The sequence below is a fragment of the Acinonyx jubatus genome, chromosome B1 (genome assembly GCF_027475565.1).
Source record: "Acinonyx jubatus isolate Ajub_Pintada_27869175 chromosome B1, VMU_Ajub_asm_v1.0, whole genome shotgun sequence".
Lineage (NCBI taxonomy): Eukaryota > Metazoa > Chordata > Mammalia > Carnivora > Felidae > Acinonyx > Acinonyx jubatus.
This window is the reverse complement of record NC_069382.1, coordinates 160046605-160071699: the sequence shown is the minus strand read 5'-3', so window position 1 is coordinate 160071699 and position 25095 is coordinate 160046605. Positions and strand designations below refer to the sequence as shown.

Here is a 25095-nt window from a genome sequence, read left to right as displayed (position 1 = left end):
TGGGTGGGGGAGAAGAATTCATTGATATAAAAGAAGGAAGAAAAAGGAATATAAAATAGGAGGGTTAAATAAGAACAAAGAACAGGATGGCAGAAACATACTGCCATTTTCCCGTACCTGTTAACACCCCAGGATGCCTCCGGAATGTGGGAAATTCTACAAGACAAACCTGATTTCTTCAACAACTAAATTGCAAGGAAAGAAGGAAGGAAGGGGAACAGTGGGTGGTAATTTATAGATCGAGACACATACTGGCTGAGTGCAGTGTGTGGACATTTGGATCCTGATGTGAATTAACCAACTGCTTAAAAAAAAAAAAAAGAAAAGAGAAAAAAAGACATAAACTGAGAAACTTAAACACTAAGTTAATAACGATTTAAAGGAATTCTTTTTAGGTGTGATAACAATATTGTACTTTTGTTTAAAATGTTTTTTCTTACCTTCTAGAGATCTGTAACAAAGTAGTAAAGGAACTACAAAGGAAGTGATATGTTATCTGAGATTTGCTTTAAAATGACCAGTTTGGCAAGGGTCGGGGGGCAGTAGGGGAGGCATGAAACAAGAAATGATCAAGACAGGCCGACGCGTTAACAATCATAGTAATACTCATATGGGATTTACTCTACTATTCTACTTCCGTATTCATTTGGATTGTACTGGAATGTAAAATATAAAGGGACAGAAGGAGAAAGGGAGGGAGGAAAGATCTCTAGATAGAAAAGTATGTGTAGAAAATGTTTTGGCAGGATGTATCTCAAAATGTTCAAGTGGTTCTCTCTGGGCAAATGTGATCACAATTTTTAGAAAATGTTACAAACTTATCATCTCTGGGTAGGGCGATCACTGGTAACTTTTAGTCTCTTTTCTCTTTTTGCTTAGCTATGCTTTCTAGTTGTTTCTACAACGAACAGATCAGAATGTTGATTCAAAAATTATTTAAAAGGACAGAAGAAAGACTGCCAAAAAAACCCAAAGAACCTCCCACTTAAATCCACATTTTTTAACCACTTCTGGGTCCTAGCCCTTAGCAAAAACTAATGAGAGTGACTCTCTCTCTCCCCCCAGAAAAATGCACAATCCTACAGAATTTTTCATATGATGTGAAGAAACTCTGAGATTCCTAATGAACTCGGAGGCTTTCTACGTTGTTAGCAGTTATAGTAAATAATAACAGCTGACATTTATTGCATATTTGCTACATGCCAAGCATGGCCCTATGTGCTTTCCAACTGTTAACTCATTTCACCCTGCCACGCAACCCTATGACATAGGTGCTCTCATCGTCCCCAATTTACAGATGAGGAGAGTGAAGATAGAGAGGCTGAATAATACGCCCAGGGTCCCATAACTAAGGAATGGCAGAACCAGCATACAAACTCAGCAGCCCGGCTCTAGAGCTGAGCTTTTCACTTCCCAATTATGAGACCATTCATAGAGTTAAGTCAAACATACCAAGCAAATGTGACGTCCTGAGTCGCACTCCGGAGACCATGACTTCAAATTCAACTAACAGTAAGCGCCCACCATGTGCCAGACTCCTCCAGACAGATGAACCCACCCAGCCCTTGCAACAGTGCTGTGAGGGACCCGCCCCAAAGACACCCAGCTAACTGCAGCAGGATCAGAAGCCGAGTCCGACTTCCAACTTCAAGTTCACCATCCCATAGCTGATTCCTTTCAAGTTGGAGGGATGGTCTGTTCTAAGCCTCACATGACCTCCGCATGAGCAAAATCTTTTCAAGGTAACTGGTGGAGATCTAGTTTAACCCTTAATTTGCACCCTTAATTTGTGCACCCTTAGTTTGTTCAATATGTGCACCCTTAATCTGCCTGCCCATGATCCAAAGACATCCAAGTTTTGAGATTTTCCCTCATCAGTCTACTTTAGCCACAGCTGAGACATCTTGGATGGAGACACGCTTCCACAAGTTTGCTCATATACATAAAAAGAACTGTCTGCATGTCCTGAAGACAAGTGCCAGGTGCTTGCACTCACAGACAATGCACTCACACACACCACGGCCTGTACAAATACGCACAAGCGAATTACATGAAAGCCCTCATAATGCTCACAGTTTCACAGTTTAAGCATCGAGTTTCATTGGTGAGCGTTCCCTGAAAAATCTCGTGGACCCAGGTGAGTTCTGGCTTATTATTCTCTGCAGGTTCATTCATGTTGCCATTTTTTAATTTTCCATTTTGTTTTTCCTGTTTCTTCTCTTCCTGCAGGATGTCCGCAATAGTGTTTAGCAAATAATTTAGAAACTCGTGAGCATCCTGCTGCATGTAGTTATCAAAGAGATCTGGAAAAGAGAAGGTCATCGTTTCAGTCTCTGGTTCTTGAAAAGCAAACACGATGCTCCATTTTACACACCACGCTTCAGTTTCTATATTGAAATGTCCAGTGGACAGGTATCACATATATTCATCTCTATTTTCCAACTTTAATGGGTACATTTTAAAAGAATTTTGTTCATTTTTCTCACCACCCACCAAGAACTAAATTTCCCATGTCTCCTAAAAGTCATCATGTATATAAAAAGCTACCAAAATTTTTATTTGTTCTACAAAAAAAAAAAAAAACCCAAGAAATTATTTGATAAGTTCCCTGATAAAATATCAATATTTAATATGATGTGACCACCAATGATCAATTATTCATTTTGCAATTTATCTAGAGCAAAAGGGGTCTCTTCCCAAAGATCATATTAAGCCCTGGACCAGACTGGAAGCAGCTTAAACGAAACACATATGGGAGATGAGGGATATATGTGTCTATCTGATAGTGTTCTGAAACCAAATACGAGTGATTCCAGAAGCCTACTGCTGTTCCCTGCTGTAGGGACAATCAAGAGACGAATGCAGCTGTGAAACTTCGTTATTAATCACGTTCGCGACAAGACTCGGGGGCGCTCTGCCTCCTGCTCACATTATTTTTATTCTGGCACGTATAAACTACAACAACGTTAAGAGACAGCAATCAAATTAAATGAGACTTTATAAAACAAACATCTGATTAACTGTGCAAGTCTGTTGGAGTAAGGCTGAAATCTAGGATAAACACAAGTTGCCATACCAACTATTTCTAGTCATAGAAATTACCAATGCAAATCTTCTGGAATAACCTAGTCCCCACCACCACTCCCCAACCCTCAAAAAAAACCAAAAAAAAAAAAAAAAAAAAAACCAAAAAACAAAACAAAACAAAACAAAACAAAACAAAATCAGAAGAAAAAAAAAAATCAGGTGACAGCCGGGCATTTTTATAATATAAAGATATCAACTTAATATCCTTCAATTGTCTCAGGCATAAAAATCAGAGGTATTATGGGGTGCCTGGGTGGCTCAGTCGGTTGAGTGTCCGACTTCGGCTCAGGTCACGATCTCGCGGTTCGTGAGTTCGAGCCCCGCGTCGGGCTCTGGGCTGATGGCTCAGAGTCTGGAGCCTGCTTCCGATTCTGTATCTCCCTCTCTCTCTGCCCCTCCCCTGTTCATGCTCTGTCTCTCTCTGTCCCAAAAATAAATAAATGTTAAAAATTTTTTTTTTTAAATCAGAGGTATTATTTTTAAAAGAGCAGAGTCTCCAATTAGAGAATATACATTTATTTTAATCACTTACAACAACTTTATAAGAGTACCATTTTATTCAATTACTGCATCAACTTATTTATTCCAATCAGTGTACTGGCCTAGAAGGCTGCCTTGGGCAAGTTTCCTCTTACATGGGTCCTATCCAGAAAAAAGCCCCTCCCAATGCACGGCAAATAAAAAGACCATTCCAAAACGAAATGATAAATCTGAATTTGTAAGCATATTTTTTATCCAGTCTTATTTTACGTATACGTGGTGGAAAAGGAGAATTATATCTGCCTTTATGGGTAGTTGGCCAGACCATTTTCCCATGAAAAAAAGCAAGAGGGGAGGTACATTTTGAGGATACACAGAACTATGAATACTCCTTTTTTCGGACCTTAAAACACATTACTCACCATTCTCTTTTCTCAGCCTCGAAATGAACTTCTTTGGTGGGATCACGCCAACCTTCTTCTTCTGCGTGGCAATGCTGTGGAAAAGGTCTGCCAGGCACGTCAGTAAGTTTTCCTTCTTTTTTTGCTGGGCCTTGTATGCCAACACATTCTCCCGGAACGGCCGACAGAAGTATAATGCCTGAAGCACGGAGTTACAGTAGCACGTGTTTCCGAACTGACAAAGGACAACAGGGATGGTTCAAGTTCATGGTCTGGAGACGCGCCACCTCCGGTGGGAAGAGGGAGAAGCCCACCCTCCAGGAGCCAGCCCAGACTTCCCAGTATCGGAGGCCTGCTCGCCATGTTAGAAAACCAGCAAACCACTCTAAACACACACCAGTGACTATCTGAGCAACAGGGAAACGAATACAGGTTTATATCAGCCTGGTGCCTCTCTAGCCCATGAAAGTCCCTAAAATAGATAAGAAGCTCTCAGCCTTAATTAAAAAAAAAAAAAAAAAAAAAATCTAAGGAGAGCTTCTAGTGCTTAAAAAGAAAAGAAGAAAACTCGACATAATATGGTGACGAAGGAAAGCAGCTGGCTAAATAAGAGAGGCCATGTTGTAGGGGGGGTGCCTGGGTGGCTCAGTCAGTAGAGCGACCAGCCTCGGCTCAGGTCATAATCTCATGGTTCGTAAGTTCGAGCCCTGCATCAGGCGCTGGGCTAACAGTTCAGATCCTGGAGCCTGCTCCGGATTCTGTGTCTCCCTCTCTTGCTACCCGTCCCCCATTCACACTTAGTATGTCTCTCTCTCTCTCTCCAAATAAATATTGAAAAGTAACAATAATTAAATAAATAAGAGAGGCCACATTACGACATATCTAAACTCCTACGGTGGAAAATAAAAATCCAAATCAGAAAGAATCCAAGAAAAAGAACCAGTTGGTCAGCTGAAGCAGCCTCATCTACATGGGGACTTGTTTTAGTCTTACTCTTCCAAGATTCTGGCGCCCCTGCGCATTGCTTCACCCCATGTCCTCACTTACTCCAGAGCAATGGGGCAAAGAGGTGCCTCCCTAGGTCATCCCACCAGCTTCTTCCCCTCCAACTCCTGAGTCACCCTCAGTCTTTTTTCTGCCATGATGGTAAGTGTCCCAACACAACGGCACTCAGTTCCTGGTCTCCTACAATCACATTAGGACTCACACCCTAATATTCTGTTCCTCTCAAAAACCACGGATACTCAGATTATGATTAAAGAAGGAAAAAGTCATCGTCTCAGTGGTTTTCAACAGACTGTGACACCAACTCTGTGGAAGAACACAGCCCAGACTATCACTTTAGGAATCTTCACAGCGAGGAAAATAAAAGGAAAAATCTAAAGAAACCACAGATTAATAACATAGATTTCAAAATTCTTTGTAAGATTAAAATAGAACATGAACATCTTCTCAAGATTGGTTGTTGGCTTGTGTGTCATTTTCCCAAGGGTGAGACAGATGCTCCGCCATACTTAATGTGACATTTCTACGTATGCTAAGAGAGAACATTTCCTATTTTTACATATTTTAATCTACTTTGACATAATTATGTAATAGGAGACAAACCTCTTTTTAAAGAGAAGCTGGAACTTTCATGAATTACCATTTGAAGTGAACATAAATGAAGCTATTAATAAATGTAATCTCACAATGCTTCCACAAACTAGGAAATGGACTTAATTCTTTTTTTCCTCGTTTGTATTTTCCCTAGCTAGGGCAGAATTTTCCACAACTTGAACAACTATCTTCATAGATCTCAGCAGAGGCCTGTGCATAATGGCAAAAAAAATTGTATTAAAATTAGAAGTCCAGGGGCGCCTGGGTGGCTCAGTCGGTTGAGTGTCCAACTTCGGCTCAGGTCATGATCTCACGGCTCGTGGGTTTGGGCCCCACGTCGGGCTCTGTGCTGCCAACTCAGTGTCTGGAGCCTACTTCAGATTCTGTGTCTCCCTCTCTCTCTGCCCCTCCCCTGCTCACGCCCTGTCTCTCTCTGTCTCTCAAAAATAAATGTTAAAAAAAAAAAACATTTTAGATTGGAAGTCCGTATTTCGCCAACAGAATGCCCTATATTCTAGTACTTTAGCCTTCCTTCTTCCATCCTTTTCTCTTTGACTCAGTGTATCCGCCTTTGCCTAGACACCCTTTAGTAATGCTTGGCCCCGATCCAGTGGATGACTCTGGGAAGGAAAAGGAATTAACGTTTACGGAGTGTCCACAATGTGCCTCAGCCTTGTGTCAGGGTCTTCAGTAGGAGCTCGCTCACTGATCCTTCATTATAACCCAAGAGAAAGATACCGTTATGGTGTCCAATTTACAGATGGAGAAATGGAGGCTCAAAGAGGCCCAGTGACTTGCTCTAGATCACACAGCTAGTGAGCAGCACAGGCAGAATTCAGGGCTATATTACTTCAAAGCCAATGTTCTTTCCATTATGCCACAAGGGGCATTTGTTCACTGAGAATACTTCTAGCTTCCCCAGTGGAAATTACTAGCTGTTACACCTGGGTACTGACAGATTCTGCTCAGAGCGCTTGTACCAGAAAACCAGGTGCTTGTGAGGTGCTTATGAGGTGGAAAACCTTTACCCCAGAGGGAACGGATCAGGTGAGGAAGAAAGCTCACAAGGGTATTGGGTAACATCGCCTAACGACTTAGTCATAACCAACTCATCAAGGAAGCAGAGCCTAAGTGTGGTCACATGCAAGGCAGCATTGCTGAGCACAGATAAGACGAGGCCCAGGAATTGGGAGATAAATTGGTCCCAGTCTTCCCCCCCACAATCCACCCCTGCTTTCAGTACCAGCATCAAGTTTGATTGTTAAACAGTTCCTGGTGATGAGCTGGTAACACTTTTAAAACTCTGTACTCATGCATACTGAAACAGAGACTGGCCAAAGACCAGCTCACCCACATGATACAAGCAGATTTGGCCATAAAGGCTAATAAAATTATTCCAAAAGTTACAAAGGAAATCTCATGAGCACCGGGGAAAAAAGTGAGAATGTGACCCAACAATGCAGTAATTAAACCCTTTTTTCTGGGACAACTGACACTTTGAAAAACTGAACTAAATTTCTCCTCCCCAACACCTGCCATTTCTAGGAACTAAGGCGCATGAACAATTATTTAAAAATTGGTGATAAGAGAAACTGCCATGGAGTTGCTTCAAGTACTCTAAAACATTTGATAAAAATATGACATCTTTATATACTTACATTGACCAATCCAAAATAGTGTTCATTGATTGGAAACTGCTCTGGACCAATGTCTTTTTCCAGAGCAGAGGCATTGGTGCCCTGAAAGAGAAAAATAACAAAGTTTCTATTGTACATAAAATGGACAATAGACTCTTAAGAGAGTCCACTATTGAGATCAGCATCTCTCTCGCCCTCGTGGTGGTTAGTGCTGTTTGTGCTGGGGAAAAAAAGTGTCAGAAGTAAGTCGGTAAAGGAATTAATAATGTCAGCCTTATTCTTCTCTTCATCCAATGTAATCATCCCTTCAAACCCATTCTACCTGACTTCCATGATCTTCTATTAGTAAAGTTGGTTTGAGATAGGCAAATAAGCAAATTATCATTAAGAGCTTGTGAATAAAACATTGTAAATTGTAAGCCCAGCAGCTTTTATAATACTTGGTGGTGTAGAGAATCATATCACCACTCTCAAAGTCAACGTCTTCATTCTGATAACGATTTACTGCACGCCCACTATGTGCCAGGTACTATTCCAGGCAGTGACAATGTAACAGTGAACAAAACAGACAAGGAAGCCCACACTCACGGAGCTCACATTTTAGTGAAGACAGCCAGAAAGAAAAAGCAAATACAATGGACAGTATACAGGAAGGTGGTAAGCGCAGTGATGAACAACAAATCAGGAAATGAGGGTGTGGACCTCAGGGAGGAGAGAAATGAAGGCGGGGGGTGGGGGGAGTGTACATAGTTGAAGCTTTAAATATGGCACTCAGAGAAATGCCTTAACTGGGAAAGTGAAACGTCCAACGAATACTGTGAATAATGGAACGATATACTTTAAAACCCTTCCCAAATGCATCAGATTGGTGAGCCATGTGAACCCAAGTTGAAAGCTCCAACGTGATGATGAGAAGTTACTGGGTACTCCTATTAAGTGCCAGGGACTGTACTATTCATCCTTACAACAATCCTAGAGGGAAGTACTATTACAATGCCTACTTAATGGACAGGAGCATGAAGTTTACAATGATTAAAAATCTGCCCAAGAACCACAGGCAGTAAGTGGCAGAGCTAGGACTTGAACCCAGGAGTCAGGCTTGGGAGCCCCTGAGCTTAACCAAATGCTATGCAGGGCAATCGAACGCACCGCTGAGGGCAAAGTGGCCACTAGCGACACGACACCCATTTCTCCCGGAAGGCCCAGATGAGCCCGCTGCAATTAGGAAAAGTGACCAAAGTCCAGTCCAACAAGGTAAGCCGTTTGGGGTGCGAGGATCAGGCTCCACATATACCTGTGGCTCTATCATCATTCTATAGCCTTCTCTCGTTCTCAGGCTATCAGAGAAGGACTCCGTTCAGAGAATCTCAAACATCTGGGAGACAGGAAGAGACACCGTTGTGTTTTCTAAAAAAAATGAATCTGCTGCTAATATCTATTCTTGATCCATATAATTGGCATCTCCTGTCATGGGAAGAAATGGCCAAAAGGTGGACTGAGAACCAGACAAAATGGTCACTTGTCAGCAAGAAAATGTTAAATGTAAAATAACCCAATTTTGAGCAAACAGGACTGCAGCAGAAATGGCCAATTCTATTCCCTTATCATAACATCCTGTTTTCATGTGTTTTCTAGGTCCATTTTCTAGGCCCACCAATCTAAATTCCCTTTCCTGTCAGCTGAGACTTTGAGCTCAGTGGTCATTTGTGCATATTTGATAGTTTCACTGTCTTCTCGTGCGCGCGCGCGTGTGGTTTCCATCACCTTTCACAATAAGCGACGCCATATACAAGGCTGAGTCTTTTAAACAGCAGTTACAATATTACAGCAGGATTTTATGGTATAGACAAAAACCACTAAAATTTTTCAAAAAAGCCACATCCCAATCATAAATCAATATAAATAATGCATATTAAATACACCCACGGCCATATCTGAAGCAACATTAGAATATATGGCTTAGAGCCCAGGAGGAATTTCAGATATAAAAGGATAGTGCATGGAGACAGAGCTCATTAAATCTCTCTTTATGAGGTAGCCATATATTCAAGTGAATCCATGATTTTCGCTATTTAGGAATTCTTGGATCGAGTCTGCTTTTCTCTACCTAGCTTAATATTTTCCCACTGGAGGGAGAGTTGGGGAGGTGATTACCCAAACGGAGGGCAATGTTTAAGAGGAATAACCTGTGCTAAACACCTGCCCTCCTGAGGTCCACACCTCCCAGGTCTGTGCAAGGCCCTTCCCATCTCCTTTTCTTGCCTGACCTCCATTCACAGCCGACCTTACCCTCCCCTCTGCCTCCTGCTGTCATCCGGGGTCATCTCAATACCCACGTGGAGGAGCATTCCCACAGCCTGCTCTCTCAGTAACTGGATGTCCTCTTTACCAGCTGGCTTTTATTCCACTCCACTCCAGCTCCTCTGGACCTGGTCACCACCCTACAATCGATCCAGGCTCCGCTCTGCCTGCCAGCTTCCTTAAGCATCCCAGCACCATGGCTACATTCACCTCACCTGATCCTGTCATGCCTCTTCTTTCTTATTCAGCGTAGAGCCCAGGGAGCATGACTTCAATTGCTCTTAAAAACCCTGTCCTCTGGTCACACCACCTGGCAAAAAACTAAGCCAGTAGGAGCCAAATGGTCCGCCATCTCTGAACATACACCCATAGAGACGTGCAATGCTAATGAAAGAAGTCCCACAACGATGCCGGCTGGACTCACTTGAATTCACCAAGCAGGCCCCGAACATGTCCCGCCTCCAATAATGTCTCTTCAGTGCACTCATTCTCTCCACAGTGACTGTTTCCAACTTTCCTGGAGCTCCTCAAATCTTCAACATCCCCTAGTTCCCCTCTGCCCCACTCGCTGGCTTCCTACTCAATAGGGGAACATTTTTTTTAATTGGATTAAATTAAACCAGCAGAGAGGAACTCTCGTTCCCAAACCTTCAAACCTACATGCCTCCCTCTGTTAATGATGGACACGTCTCTCGTCCAAGCCCACCTCTCCTCCACAGTTAGATCCTTCCCGTCAGAATTTAACATGCCTACTGCAGGGCCCTGTAGAGGGTGTTAACATGATGTGATTTCTGCCCAGTGCTGCAAATGTCAAAGTGAAGAATTTAGCATGCCTAACTGCCTCCCCCACTAAAAATGCACACGTGCACACTCTCCCACACATCTCCCCAGTGACCTCCCCCTCATCACTGTCCCATGAGAGCTCAACTTCTTTAAAGAACTCTATTCTGAAACATCTACAGATGAGTCAGATAACTTCTAAGATTTATTTTAAATAACCAGTGGTGAGGTGGGGAGAAGTGAGGACACGCTGTGTTGTTGAAGCTGAGTGCTGGGTACGTGGGGCTCGTTATACTGTTCTGTTTATACGTTAACATATATGTGTACTGGCAGAGTAATGGTGCCCCAAAGATGTCTATGTCCTAATCCCCAGAACTTGTGAATACATTACCTTACATGGCTAAGGAAAATTCAGCTTGTAGATGGGATTAATTTGCTTATGAGTTGACCTTAAAATAGGAGGACTGTCCCAGATTATCTTGGCGGGCCCAATGTTATCACAAGCATCCTTAAAAGTGGGAAACACGCAGACCGACAGATCAGAGTGACGCCATGGGTGAAGGACTCAACTGGCCCTTGCTAGTTCTGAAGACGAAGGAAGGGGGCCAGGAGCCAAGGAGCACACGCAACCTCCAGAAGCTGGAAAATGCAAGGAACAGTCTCTGCTGGAACCTCCAGGAAGAACTCAAACTTATACATCCTATATGTTAGCTCCGGGAGGCCAATTTCAGGTCTTTGACCTCCGGAACTATAAGACAAGAAATTTGTGTTGTTTAAGGCACTAAGTCAATCCTAATTTCTTATAGCAGCAATAGGAAGCTAATACAATTTTGGGAAGTTTTCCATAATACTGTTTAAGATTCTTCTGTTTCTTCACCTCCACATTTCTTCATCTGGATTCTATCTCCACTTCACCCCTGATGAGCTCGAAACATTGCCAACTACAGAGGGCGCTTTTAGCTACCCTGGGCTTTCTACAAGCACTGAGGCCCTCTTCCCTCTTCTCCATGCCTCTCTGTAGGGTCCAGGCAATAACCACTCATGTGGCATCAATCAGCAGCTACCATTTCCAATTTCATCTTCATTCCAGAAAACTTCTGAGCTCATTCAGACTGGATGAATACTGACATTTCCACTGGTTTGTCTCATAGGCCCTCAAAATCAATCTACTCCAAATTAGAGCATTCCCTTCTCCTTCCCCCCAATTCCAACCCTTTCCTGGTATTTCGCCACAAATGACAATGCTGCCACCTTCTTGGCCGACGCTTGGTCTAGCCTGGGGGTCTTGCCCGACCCACCCACTACCATGTCTGTGGTTTCAATCTCTCAGAGCCATCCGCTTCTCTTTCATCTTCTGCCACGAGCAAGGCAAGGCCCCCAGCATCTCTCACCGGAATTACGACAGCCTCCTATGTGGCCTCCAACACCCTCCATACCCACCTCTAACCCCACTGTCACCATGGCAGCACAAGTGTTCTTTGTAAATACAAAGCTACTCTAAAACCCTCCAGTGACTTCCCCTGCTGTCTCCAGCGTCACCTCTCAACACCCACTCCCTTGTACACTTGGCTGTCACAACAGCCTTTCGTTCCATTCCTCATACAGATCAGGACACCTCAAATTCCATCCCACTCACCACCCGAAGGTTCTTCCTCAGCTTCTTCACCTGGCTGTACCCCATCATCCTTCTCAGGGCATTCTTCACTGACTACCCCCAGGCTCTGGTAGTCCCTGTGACAGAAAGAATAATGGCCCCTCCACACCCTAATCCCTGGAATCTGTGAATCTGTTACCTTACATGGAAAAAGGAACTGTGCAGCTACAGTTAATTTAAGGATCTTGAGATGGGGACATCACACTGGATTATCTGGGTGGGCCCAGTGTAACCACAAGGGAGGGTCCTCAGGAGAGGGAGGTGAGAGGCAAGAGTCAGTGAGAAGACATGACAACAGAAGCAGAGTTCCGAGAGTTCCTGGGCGACGGAATGTAGGCAGCCTCTAGAAACTGGAAAACGTAAGGAAACGCATTCTCTCCTAGAGCCTCTAGAAGGTGTGGGGCTAGCCGGAACCTTGACTTTAGGATTTTTGACCTCTGGAGCTTCAAATGAAGCTCTGAAGTCTGTGGTAATTTTTTACAGCAGCAACAGGAAACTTCACCCACACAACCTCCACCCCCCACCTGGGGACCCTGTATGGTATCCATACCTACTACAAGGGGACTTGGCAGGTGTCAGTGGCCATGACCAGCTAACATCAGAAATGGAAAATGGGTGCCTGGGTGGCTCAGTCGTTTGAGCGTCTGACTTCGGCTCAGGCCATGATCTCACGGCTTGTGAGTTCAAGCCCTGCATCAGGCCGTCTGGTGTCAGTGCAGAGGCTACTTTGGATCCTCTGTCCCCTTCTCTCTCTCTGTCCCTCCTCTGCTCGGTCTCTCTCTCTTCCTCTCTCTCAAAAATAAATAAACATTAAAAAACAAGAAACAAAAAAAGAACTGGAAAATGGGTATCAGGGGGAACAACCAATGTTGTTCCCAGAGGGTCCTCAGTCAATGTCTCAGAGGGCCCTCAGAGCAAGGTTTGTGACAGAAAAAGTTAGAAACAGCTTGAACTGGTTAAAAAGTTATAGTGATCCATACAATGGAATACCATGCAGCTATTTAAAGAAGTAAAGTTGCCATACAAGTCCCACTATGGAAATCTGTCCAAGATAGAGCAATAAGTAGAAACGTGCTGGCGAGTGACAATGTGCAGAATGATGCTGGAGATGCCACTCATTTAATCAACGGACACCGAGCCCTGCTTTGTGCCCAGCACTTGTATCTGAGGCACACAGCACACGCAGACCAGGCCTGTGTTCAATGCCTACATTTTTTTGTTGTTGTTGTTAGAGAGAGAGGCAGAGAACACGTGTGCGTGCCTGAGCGAGGGAGGCACAGAGACGATCCAAAGCAGGCTCGCGGTGTCAGTGCAGAGCCCGACGTGAAGCTCAAACCCACAAACTGAGAGATCATGTCCCGATTTGACTTGATTTGATTTCACGATCATGAAATCAAAAGTCAGATGGTCAACGGAGCCACCCAGGCGCCCCTCCGTGCCTACATTCTAATGGAAACCCCTTGAAGAATACTTGGGAAATTATGAACACTAGTCACCAGGGTCTAGGAGCAGGGCTGGGAACTGAGGAGGCCACCAAGGGGCTTTTCGTGTTCTCTTCCCAACTATTCACCCTTTTTACACTGGGCATTGTTATTTTTGTCATTAAAGAAAGTTAATGGGGGCGCCTGGGTGGCTCAGTCGGTTAAGTGTCCGACTTAGGCTCAGGTCATAATCTCATGGTTTCTGAGTTCAAGCCCCACATCAGGCTCTGTGCTGACAGCTCAGAGCCTGGATCCTGCTTCAGATTCTGTGTCTCCTTCTCTCTCTGACCCTCCCCCACTCACACTCTGTCTCTTTCTCTCAAAAATAAACATTGAAAAAAATTATAAAAAAAAGAAAAAGAAAGTTAATGAAAATTAGCAAACTAATATCCTGCAGACCAGTTATCTCGAGCCCACAGCACACAATTCAGACTGTATTTGGCCATTTTTTCCTCCCAGTGTGAATTTGCCTTTGGTTTTGGTCACTCTTCTCTCTTGGCCTTGGTTTCCTGGCTGGGGAGGGTGTGGGTGGGGGAGGAGCTGGAATCGGGCCAACCCACTACTCAGGGTAACAGGGAGAATCAAGCAAAACTGGGAATGTCATCAGCACCGTGCAAATTGCAAGGTACACTACAAATCCCAGCGCCTACACTCCCACTGCTAGCACCCAGCCCACAGGCACAAAAGGCAAGTGGGAGGCACTGAGAATAATTACTCCATGACCAGATGCTGAACAAAAGAACTTATCAATGGTGGTAAATCACAGGGTCTGGAGGTATAGAAACATAAAGATCTTATTTCCATCAGTAAAAAATTTGGTAACCTTTGAAAAACAATGCACCACACTTTATTAAAAATAGAATCTGAGCTGGGACAAGTTCCAACAAGAAGACTGTAATGTTAGCTCTTCAGAGCACTTCTGAGAGCAATCCTGTGCCTGCCGAGGGGGGGGTTAGAGAACCACCAAATAAACAACCACCGCCACCGGGAAGGATGTATCGTAAATGCATAGATGGATATAGAAAGGCATTTCTTTTTAAAGTGATTTTAAAGGCAGTTTATAAGGAAAGCATATTAGGATTTCTTCCAGTGGGGGACAAAAAGGAGATAGAATCTTGCTCAGGAGGATGGTATAATCAGAACAGCAGCACTGCAAGGTCTATAAAAGCTAATGAGAATATTGCCAGACTACGGGAGCACCTGAACAAAAGCCACAGAGACCAGGAAGAGCCCTTGGAGATCATCTAGACCCATTTCACAGATGAAAAAACTCAAGGCCCAGAGAAGTAAGCCTACTTGGCCAAGATAACCCCAGGACAGCCCATTTGTCGGCATCCTAGGTTAGGCAACCTCTCTTTCAAGTTTTTACAAAGTAAAGAAGGGCCACACACAAAAAAGGCCAAAGAGAACATGTAAAAATCTCCAAGTATACACAGAATAAGTCATCAGTTATAAACCTGGAATTAAAGTATGTGACAGGAGGGGCTCCTGGGTGGCTCAGTCGGTTAAGCACCCGACTTGGCTCAGGTCGTGATCTCCCAGTTTGTGAGTTAGAGCCCCGCGTCGGGCTCTGTGTTGACAGCTCAGAGCCTGGAGCCTGCTTCAGATTCTGTCTCCCTCTCTCTGTCCCTCCCCCAGCTGTGCTCTGTCTCTCTCTGTCTCTCAATAATAAGTAAACGTTAAAAAATTTTTAAAAATAAAATAAAATATGTGACAGAAGAAGATAATGTTGTTGCCAAAGACATACTTTTAGGTCTATGTTCAAAAGGTTATTCTACTTATCAAGTAAGTTTTCCAAGTACAAAAGTACATAAAGAACTAGATTTCAAAAAAAACTAGGTTTCCCTGACTTCTGTTGATTAAAGTCACTCCTACAGCCTTACACAGAGGGTGAAACAAAAATGAAGTGATGCAGCCCAAGATCTCAGGATGAGTCAGGAGCCACTTGCCAGAATTCAAGGATGGTTAAGGAGGAATAGGGCCACTGGTTCCCCAGCTGTAACCAGTAATAATAACAACGGATAACACAAATCATCCTCCCTACTGCAGTCACTGCTCCAAGGACCTGATGTGTATTTTATTCATTTTACTCCTCTAATCCTCTAAATTTAACTCCATGAGGTTAATGCCACGATTGTTCCCATTTTAAAGAGAAGAAAACTGGGACCCAGAGAAGGTAAGTAACTTGATCCAAGTTCACACAGCCAAGGAACAAAACTGGGTTTAACTCACACCAGTATGCTCCTAACCACTGCACCGCAATGACTCTCACGCAGGCAGAGTCCCCTCGGAATCCCAGAATGGCAGAAAGAGAAAACTTGACGGGGTCACAAAGTTGTACAGACAAACCCCTAACTCCGAGGCACCCCTTCAAATAGTCCACAGTGAGCAACATACTTTTCCGTAAAATCTCTATGGAATACTGTAAGATGCTACAACCTGTCTAAAGGAAATGTACAGAGGCGCCTGGGTGGCTCGGTCGGTTAAGCGTCTGACTTCGGTTCAGGTCACGATCTCCCGCTCTGTGAGTTCCAGCCCCATGTCGGGCTCTGTGCTGACAGCTCAGAGCCTGGAGCCTGCTTCAGATTCTGCGTCTCCCTCTCTCTCTGGCCCTCCCCCGTTCATGCTCTGTCTCTCTCTGTCTCAAAAATAAATAAACGTTAAAAAAAAAAAATTAAAGGAAATGTACAATTGAGGTTGGAAATCGGGAAAAACTCAGGATGTAGTCAATAAGAAAACAGATTTTTTTTTCCCCAAAATGGTTTTAAGGTCTGTGAATCTTTAGCCAAATAGGAAAAGAAGAGAATCTTAAGTTTAACCAGGCAAAAAGAGAAAAACATCAAAAAGTAAAAATGAGTTCTAAGGGGTAAAATGTTTTATACCTAATAATGAAATAATGTGCAATCTTACTACTCTAACTTCTGAATTTTTAGATACTGACAATATAATGAAAACACCTGCATAGAGAAAATAACCTACCAGAAGAATGCATAACAAAATGTGTTTGTTTATATATACATATATATCTTTTATATGTGTATATATACCTTATATACATATACATATATATATATAACTTGTATATATACCTTATATATATCTCTTATATGTGTGTATATACACACACACACCTTTTTTTTTTTTTTTGAGTTTTTTAAAGTAATCTCTACACCCAATGTAGGGCTCAAACTCACAAGCCTGAGATCAAGAGGCACATGCTCCAGGTGCCCCAAAATGTGTTAATATATTAATACAGCTCATCTCTCAGTGTTAAGATTATAACAGGAGTTAGGGAGGTGGGAAGGGGAAGACAACTGGCATGAATTATATTTCAGGGGAAATTTCCCATTTCTGTTTAAATTTTTTTTTTAATGTTTACCTGTTTTTGAGAAAGAGACAGAGCATGAGTGGGGGAGGGGCAGACAGAGAGGGAGACACAGAATCCAAAGCAGGCTCCAGGCTCTGAGCTGTCAGCACAGAGGCTGATGCAGGGCTCAAACCCACAAGCCGTGAGATCATGACCTGAGCCGAAGTCAGACACCCATTTCTGTTTTAATTCAAAGAAAACTTCAAAATATCCAATGTGCTCCAAAAGACAGAAATGCAGGCTGTAATTCTGAGCCTCTTAGCTAACAACTGGTGTGGCAAGTTTAAAACTGGCCACTAGAGCTATGCCTGCTGCAGCTGCCCTTTCTTCCTTTGGCTACCTTCCTACCATTTTGCTTCAATGTCACTTCTTCAAAGCTACCTTTCTTGACCTTTTTCTTATGTAATCCTGTGAGATTTCCGTTTTATAAAACCTATCACGACTTCTGATAACATATTTGTGCTTACTTAACATGTTTTCCCACTGAACCACAGGTTGACAAGTGATGATCTATGGACCAAATCTGGCATAACTGCTTTTGTAAATAAAGTTTCATTGGAACACAGACACAGTCATCCATTTACTTATTGTAGCTACTTTCACAATATGATAGTAGAGTAGTTGTGACAAAGACATTATGGCCCAGAAAGCCCAAGATATTTACCATGGAGCCTTTTACCGAAAAGCTTGCTAATCTCTACACTAGACCATAAACTCGACAAGAACAGACTCTTATTACGTCTGATTCGTTTGCCAGCACCTAGCAGAGCACCTGGCATATAAAAGGCACTTAAATAAATTTGCTAACTGAATAAATTTGGCAAATGGGGAAGAGTAAGTGCTACGTGCCACTCATTCAGAAACTTCATGTCTATATATTCGCTTAATTTTGTCCACTAGCCCAAGCCAGATTATGTTTATTACCCCTGTTCTACTTACGAAGAAATGGAGGGAACTTGCCCACCTTCACTCAGTCTGTAAAGGAGACAGAACTTGAACACAGGCCGTTCGGATTCAGAGCCCGAACTCCTGACCCCCAGGCAAGGGAGATGATCTTTTCATTTGTATTTTTCATAATTCCATAGCTGCAGATTATAAGGACTAGGCAGGGAGCCAGAGCTGTTCCTGAGCATGTGCTCTCTGGCCCTTGGTCACACATCACCTCATCACCTAACCATCGAACGCTAACCACCGACTACGCAACACCCCGGTATGGCTATCGGTGCCCGTCCTGCTTAGAGAGCAGACAGGTCACCCAGGCCCAGTGAGCAACACTGAACAAAACTCTCCTTCCAGGTAAACCACTCCCGGGGACCACATTTCATAGGTGAGGGAAATGTGGTTAGTGGGGGGTTAAGGAACTTGCCAAGGTCAGGTGTTAGTATGTAGCAGAGGTCTGCTGTGAACCCACGACCTAAATCCTGACACGCTGCAGCCCCAACTCCTGGCACGAGCACTCACCCGCCTCCCGGACCTCTGCCGGCTTTCCCCGGGAGCCATCATCCACGGAAGGCAGTGACAACACATCTTCATTCTGCACCACAATAGCATGACATTTCCATGCCTTCTCTGATATTGGGTAGGGGGAAACACGCAGAAAAACATCTCAACAGGATTTAATTTAATGATCATGACACAACAAAACAAAAACATCTGGTACTGAAGAAAGATGACCCTGGGATACATAACGATCCCAAGTCATCACAGGAAGGGACATTAAAGAGCAATTCGAGACTCTGGTTTGTAAAATAGCTCTCCGCATGCCTAGAGGCAGCGTAACAAAGTCCTCATGCAAAGATAAAATTTCAACTCAAAAGCAGAACAAAAGATACTGGTCTGTGTCTATATTCTGGCTGAAAGGGGAGAAAAAGGAAATTTCACCCCCAGTCACTGAACTCAGTGTGCTAGAAGAGAAACTCATCCCCAATCCAACGTTCTGCAAAGCCACCAACCAATGTGCCACCTTGATTATGAGGTCTCTTAAGCTCTTACTTTACCCAGGAACCCCTCCCATCACCTCCTAGAAAAGCAGCATGAATGGCATGGGATACTGGCAAAATCCCAGGTCATAGAGGTCAACTCTGCAAATTGGACTAATCGGGTGATTTTGAGCTCCACCCAACCCTGTCTAGTAGTTCAAGTTCAAGGTCTTCATCCAGTGAAAAACCAGGGCACCAGTATTCCATGTTACAGCCTGGGAGAACTGAAGGGGTTAAGGTACCTGGATGGGTTTGCATGGCACCCTGCCCTTCTGGATCAGTACTGCACCACCAGAGATATTCTACTCTAATGGAGCAAAAACATCTAGTACTGATTGTGAAGCATAAAATATAGAATTCTGTGCTCTCTTCTCTCATCCCCAAACAGGGCTGCAATGGAAAAAAAGAAACGACAGGAGTTCTTTACAGCAGTATCACCCAAAGTGTTGATAGTGCCATGAGCTAAGTTCAGAAAGTAAAAACAGGTATAATGAATGGACAGAGTAATTCTGTATCTGTCAAGTTAATCATAAAAAATAGGGGTTTTGAGGGCGCCTGGGTGGCTCAGTCAGTTAAGTGTCCAACTTCGGCTCAGGTCATGATCGCACGGTTCGTGAATTCGAGCCCTGCATCGGGCTCTGGGCTGACAGCTCAGAGCCTGGAGCCTGCTTCAGATTCTGTGTCTCCCTCTCTCTCTGCTCCTCCCCTACTCGTGCTCTGTCTCTCAAAAATAAATAAACATTAAAAAAAATAGGGGTTTGTGTGCTTATGTATCTTTGGAGTTTTTAACTCTATTTTGCTAATAATTCTTTTTTATTGTATTTTATAAAAATATCAGTCTGCCACAGATTGAAAATAAAAATAAAACTGGTCCTTCTCTACAGACTTCGAAAGTAATTGGCAACAACAAAACAGTTAAATGAAATTGAGCTGGTTTTCTTGAACGTGTGAATAGCTGCTCAAGCTCACTTCTAACAAGAGAGACGCAAACTAAAAATATACTAAGACTCCATTTTTCCCCTGACTGGCAAGGATCAAAAGGTTTCTGGATAGCACACTGCTTTGGCAAGGCTGTGGGTAATGAGAGTCGCACATATTGCTGGTGGAGGGCAATTTGGCAGAATCCGTCAAAGTTACAAATGCAAATCCATTTCTGAGAAGTAAGCCGACAGCTATATTCCCACACATGTAAAATGATTTATGGACATAAGGATATACGTTCCCTATAGCCTTGTTTGTAAAAACCAAAGGGTGGAAAACTACCTTTATGCCCATTAGTGCTTAAGTGAATCTAATACATTCAAGTAACTGAATACTCTGTAGCCATTAAAAAAGAATGAGGATGCTCTTCACTTACTACTAGCACAGACCCACCTTCAAGGCATAAAAGCAAGGGGCAGATCAGGATAGATCAGTACATGCCGGAGGTATTACCTGTGTTTTTAAAAACTATGAGAGAAATATAGAGGCGCCTGGGTGGCTCAGTCGGTTGACCGCCCGACTCTTGATTTCAGCTCAGGTCATGAACTCCAGGTGGTGGGGCTGAGCCCCGCATCAGCTCTGCGCTCAGCACAGTCAGTCCCCTTGGGATTCTCTCTCTTCCTCTCTGTCCCTCCCCTGCCCCTTCTCTCTCTCTCTTCTCTGAATAAATAAACATTTTTTAAAAAAACAAAAATACTCTCTCTCTCTGACCCTCCCCCGTTCATGCTCTGTCTCTCTCAAAAATAAATAAAAGTAAAAAAAAAATTAAAAAAAAAGGGGGGGGGCCTGGGTCACTCATGCGGTTAAGCGTCCGACTTCAGCTCGGGTCATGATCTCACGGTCCACGAGTTCGAGCCCCATGTCGGGCTCTGTTCTGACAGCTCAGAGCCTGGAGCCTGCTTCAGATTCTGTGTCTCCCTCTCTCTCTGACCCTCCCCCATTCATGCTCTGTCTCTCTCGGTCTCAAAAATAAATAAACATTGAAAAAAATTTTTTAAATAAAAATAAAAACTATGAGAGAAACATAAACATATTTGTTTGTATATGCATAGGATACGTCTGAATGGAAGCAGAAGAAACTGCAAATATTAATCAGGCCAGTTATAACAACTGGGTGCTGGCTATATTTTCAAGATATATCCTTTTGTACAATTTGAAATTTCTACCATAGGAACTCATATTACCTTTTTAAAAACTTAAAAAAAAAATTTTTTTTTAAAAGAAACTGAGCTCAGTTGCTTATGTATTTCTCAGGTAGGAACACCTAACTGCAGATGCCAGGTAGTACAAGAGGGTATGTTAGACACTTATTAGGTGATGAAAAGTCTTTGACTAGATGACGCGCTGTCATTATCAGGAAAGGGAAAAACATTGTATCCTGACCGATGATTACAAAAGTTTTGCCTGCACTGTGCCTCCCCAGGACCTTTCAGTGGGAAATCACAGCTTCTTCCTCCTTTTGTCCCCTCCCGGCTTTCCCCACAAGTCCAGTCTCTGACTGGAAGCCGTGCTAGATTGCAGTGTGCAAACCCAAAGAGGTCTAAGTCACCTGCCCGTGTTAGGAAAGCTACAAAGTGGCAGGATCAAGACTGGAACCTGAGACCTCAGATCCCAAGGCAATCTCCACTCCATCCTTTGGACTGCAGTGCTAGTGGGAAAAACAGGGGCACTAGAAGGCAATAGTAGTAAAATGGTCAGGCTCAGGGCTAAGCACCAGACATTAATGAGTCCATTTCAGCCCCACGATACCACAGGGAGGGAAGTTCTCTTGCCACCGACATTATGGGTGACAAGCAGAGTCTCTGAAAGGGGAGCATTGGCAACTCTCACACTCAACCAACAACAGTGTGGAAACCCCAACCAGATCTCCTCCACTTGTTAACCTGCCCCCCAAGGAAGCTCGCCAACCTGTAACCTACAAACCACTGTAACAGTATTCCTCCAGAGGCGCCTGGCTGGCTCAGTCGGTAGGGCATGGGACTCTTGATCTTGGGGTCATAAGTTGGAGACTCACATTGGCCATGGCGATTACTTAAAAAACAAACAAACAACAACAACAAAACCACAAGTGTTCCTCCAATAGTCGGTTATTTGAACCACCATAAAGAACCTCTTATCTGAGCCAATGCCTCCCAAACTAGGAACCATGAATCCCAGTGGGAGGTTAGATAATCTTAGGTGGCACAACTATGAACACTTTTAACTCTAGCAATTATGCATTTTTTATTGAGGTATAATCGACATACAGCATTAAATTAGTTTCAGGTGTATAACATAATGATCTGATATTTGTATCTATAGCGATTATGTTTCTGATATGCATTACAAAAGCATATAACTAGCTCACCAAACCCATTACTTCACAGATGTCTTAGCAGAGAATGAGACCAAATTAAAAGAAGTTGGACAGATTTAAGGAAAACTACTACTAAATTCAAGTGGTTCAAAGATACAGTGAAGGGGTGCCCAGGTGGCTCAACTGGCAAGCGTCTGTCTTCAGCTCTGGTCATGATCTCGCAGTTAGTGAGTTCAAGCCCCGCGTCGGGCTCTATGCTGACAGCTCAGAGCCTGGAGCCTGCTTTGGATTCTGTGTCTCCCTCTCTCTCTGCCCCTCCCCACCGCCTCTCTCTCTCTCTCTTTCTCTCTCAAAAATAAACAAACATTTAAAAAAAAAAAAGATACAGTGAAGACTGGGAATAAAAACAAAAAAAACTGCAGCATACAACACACACTAGTTCTGAATGTCCCTTTTATTTTATTTGTATTTGCCCTCCTCTCTCCACACCACACTGACTCTTCTCAGGTGGATGAGGCAGTATCCCCAATAAATAAAGCACCCTGAAATGCTGCATTTAAATGACAGTGTCCTTCGGTGGCTTAACCTTGGGTTGACCACAAGGCCTGGTTTGCCCTGAATAGCTTTGATTACACCTACAGTAAATCAATTAATGCCTAATAGTTATTTAGAGCATCCCCCTCTCACTGTAAGAAGTGTCTGACTTGGGGAAATAAACTAGAGAGCCTCCCTACTGTCCTATCACCTGCTACAGTGCAGAGCTGAGTGGGAGAGAGTTCTGGGCCTCTCTCTAGTCCCGTTCCTCCCCCTACCACAAACCAGTGAAGAGGGAATCCCATGTCCCAGCACCACAGTCAGAACCACACAAGGTGAATTTTGCCTCTGCTCTTTGCCTGACCTCCTTCCCCCAACTCCACTCCTCCCAAAATGCCCACTAAACGTAGACAGCAGGTCAAATGAGAGCAGAATTCCATCAAGCCAGTGATTCTCAGACATCAGTGTGTTATCCTTTGTGGTTTTCAGTGTATCTATAAACTACCTGAACTTATTAGCTGCTTTCCCTAAGCCGTTCAACTTCTTTTAACAACAGCTTTGTGCTTTGGGCAACCTGAGAGAAAAACATTAATTCCCTAAAAGAACGAGAATAATTACGAAAAGTAGAATGTGTGAGGGCATCGCAGTTCACAAAATGCTTCCACAGGCAGCAAGATCGTCTTTGATTCTTCCCCAGAATGCTGTGAGAAAGGTACTTTATCACCTGCCTTTTTGTGTTATCAAGAGATGAGGAGACAGGCTTTGAAATTTACCAAGCAGGATTCCGAATCCCAAACTCCTCCACTTTAGAAAAAAAAAAAATTTTTTTTTCTTTTTTTTCCCTGGGGACTTGCTGTTCTACGTGTGCTTCCCAAACCAGGACAATCTGGCCACGCTAGAAATGCAAAATCTAGGCCCCACTAGAGGCCCCCTGAATCAGAATCTGCATTTTAACAAGCTCACCAGGGAATTCCGGTGGACGACGGAATCCGAAATCCGAGGAGCACTACCTCCCTCCTCCCTCCGAGGCAATTCTCCCATTCTCCCAGGCTCCAGCTCTTCATTCGATCAGCCAGGAATCATTGGTTGAGCCTCTGGCACGTATGTGCCAGGCACTGCGCTGAATGCCGGTGAAGAAGATAACCTTGAGGAGCCGCCAATCTAACACCCTGGTGTCTAAGCTTGGGATGTTCCTCAGAATCAGCTGTGGCACTTAAAAAACTCGCAGGTGATTAAAAGCCACCGCAGACCTACCTACACCTCTGTACAGTCACAAACTCTGAGACTAGGGCCCCAGAAGCTACACATCCAAAAAGCTCCATTTCATGCAACCACCTTGGGGAGCAATCTGGCGACACCTAGTAAAGCCCCAGATGGGCACACTCGGAGAGCAGCACTTTCCTTTCGAGGCCTACATCCTGGAGAAACGAAGGCACGTGTGCAAAGAAGACAGGCGTGAGCACGTTCACGGCAGCACTGTTTCCAGAGAAATACACCGCCTTTCCAAAAGAACTTCCGAAAGCAACTGGGTAAACAGGAAAACTCTGTAAGTCCAGCCTCGCTGTCGTTCTCACCGGAAGAGGCCCCAGACGCCAAAGCCAATTTCAATGAAACGAAGCATGAACCACATAACTTGAACTGGGAGGCCTGGCCCGCCCGACGACGTATCACGAATTTACTCTCAACACTCAATGTATCTTCTCCCTTCTAGTCTGTAGTCTTGTCGCTGCAAGTCTTCAGCCCCTTTCTATCACTCCGTCAACCTGTATCTTCCATTCCACCCCTACCGTTCTCAACTTGTTCTCTGGTCTCCCCACTTTCCCCCTGCATCCTCCCTTTCCCTATTTTCAGACAAAACCAATGCAATCCTGACTTTCAAGCCCTGGAAAACTGCCCCGGAGTCGCTGGATGAAAAACAACCCAGCACAATAAACACACGAAAAGATGTCCAGCCTCATTAGTAAACAGGAAAGTGCACATTTTAAACCACAAAGATCCCACTTCAGACTGGCAAAACATCAAGTCTGACAATGTCGGGTGTCTGAAAGCACGTGCGGCCGCTGGCGCTCCCCAGCGCTGCTGGTTGGAATGCAAATCGGCACGACTGCTTTGGAGAGCAACCAGGCAATATATTAAGAGTTGAAGATGCCCATTTCCTTTGACCCAGCAATCTCTCTTCTACGTATATGCCGCAGAGAAACTTCAAACATATGCACAGGGAGACAAGTTCAAAATGTCATGACAAACACAGGAAAGTGTAAAGCCAAGTGCTTATCAACAATAAAGTGAGTATATTGTAGCATACGCATGGAAAGCAGTTAATAACCTAGAATCACGTAGACTTTAATGGATGAATCTCGAAATCAGAGTTTTTTGTCTGTTTGTTTGTTTTTAATGTTTATTTATTTTTGAGAGAAAGAGCACGAGTTAGGGAAGGGCAGAGAGAGAGGGAGACACAGAATCTGAAGCAGGCTCCAGGCTCTGCTCTGTCAGCACGGAGCCCGACACGGGGCTTGAA

The 25095-nt window shown here is 43.8% G+C and overlaps 1 protein-coding gene across 3 annotated transcripts in view; it reads right to left on the bottom strand.

The window, feature by feature from the left end:
- Window positions 1-25095, bottom strand: part of USP46 (ubiquitin specific peptidase 46) — a 60970-nt gene that overhangs the window by 29647 nt on the left and 6228 nt on the right. For all 3 annotated transcript variants that reach the window (XM_027056672.2, XM_027056658.2, XM_027056664.2), the window contains exons 2-4: window positions 7226-7306; window positions 3990-4203; window positions 2074-2303 (exon numbers count right to left, since the gene is read on the bottom strand). In XM_027056672.2, the coding sequence (XP_026912473.1) occupies window positions 2074-2303; window positions 3990-4203; window positions 7226-7306 (525 nt within the window). The remainder of the gene's footprint in view (window positions 1-2073; window positions 2304-3989; window positions 4204-7225; window positions 7307-25095) is intronic.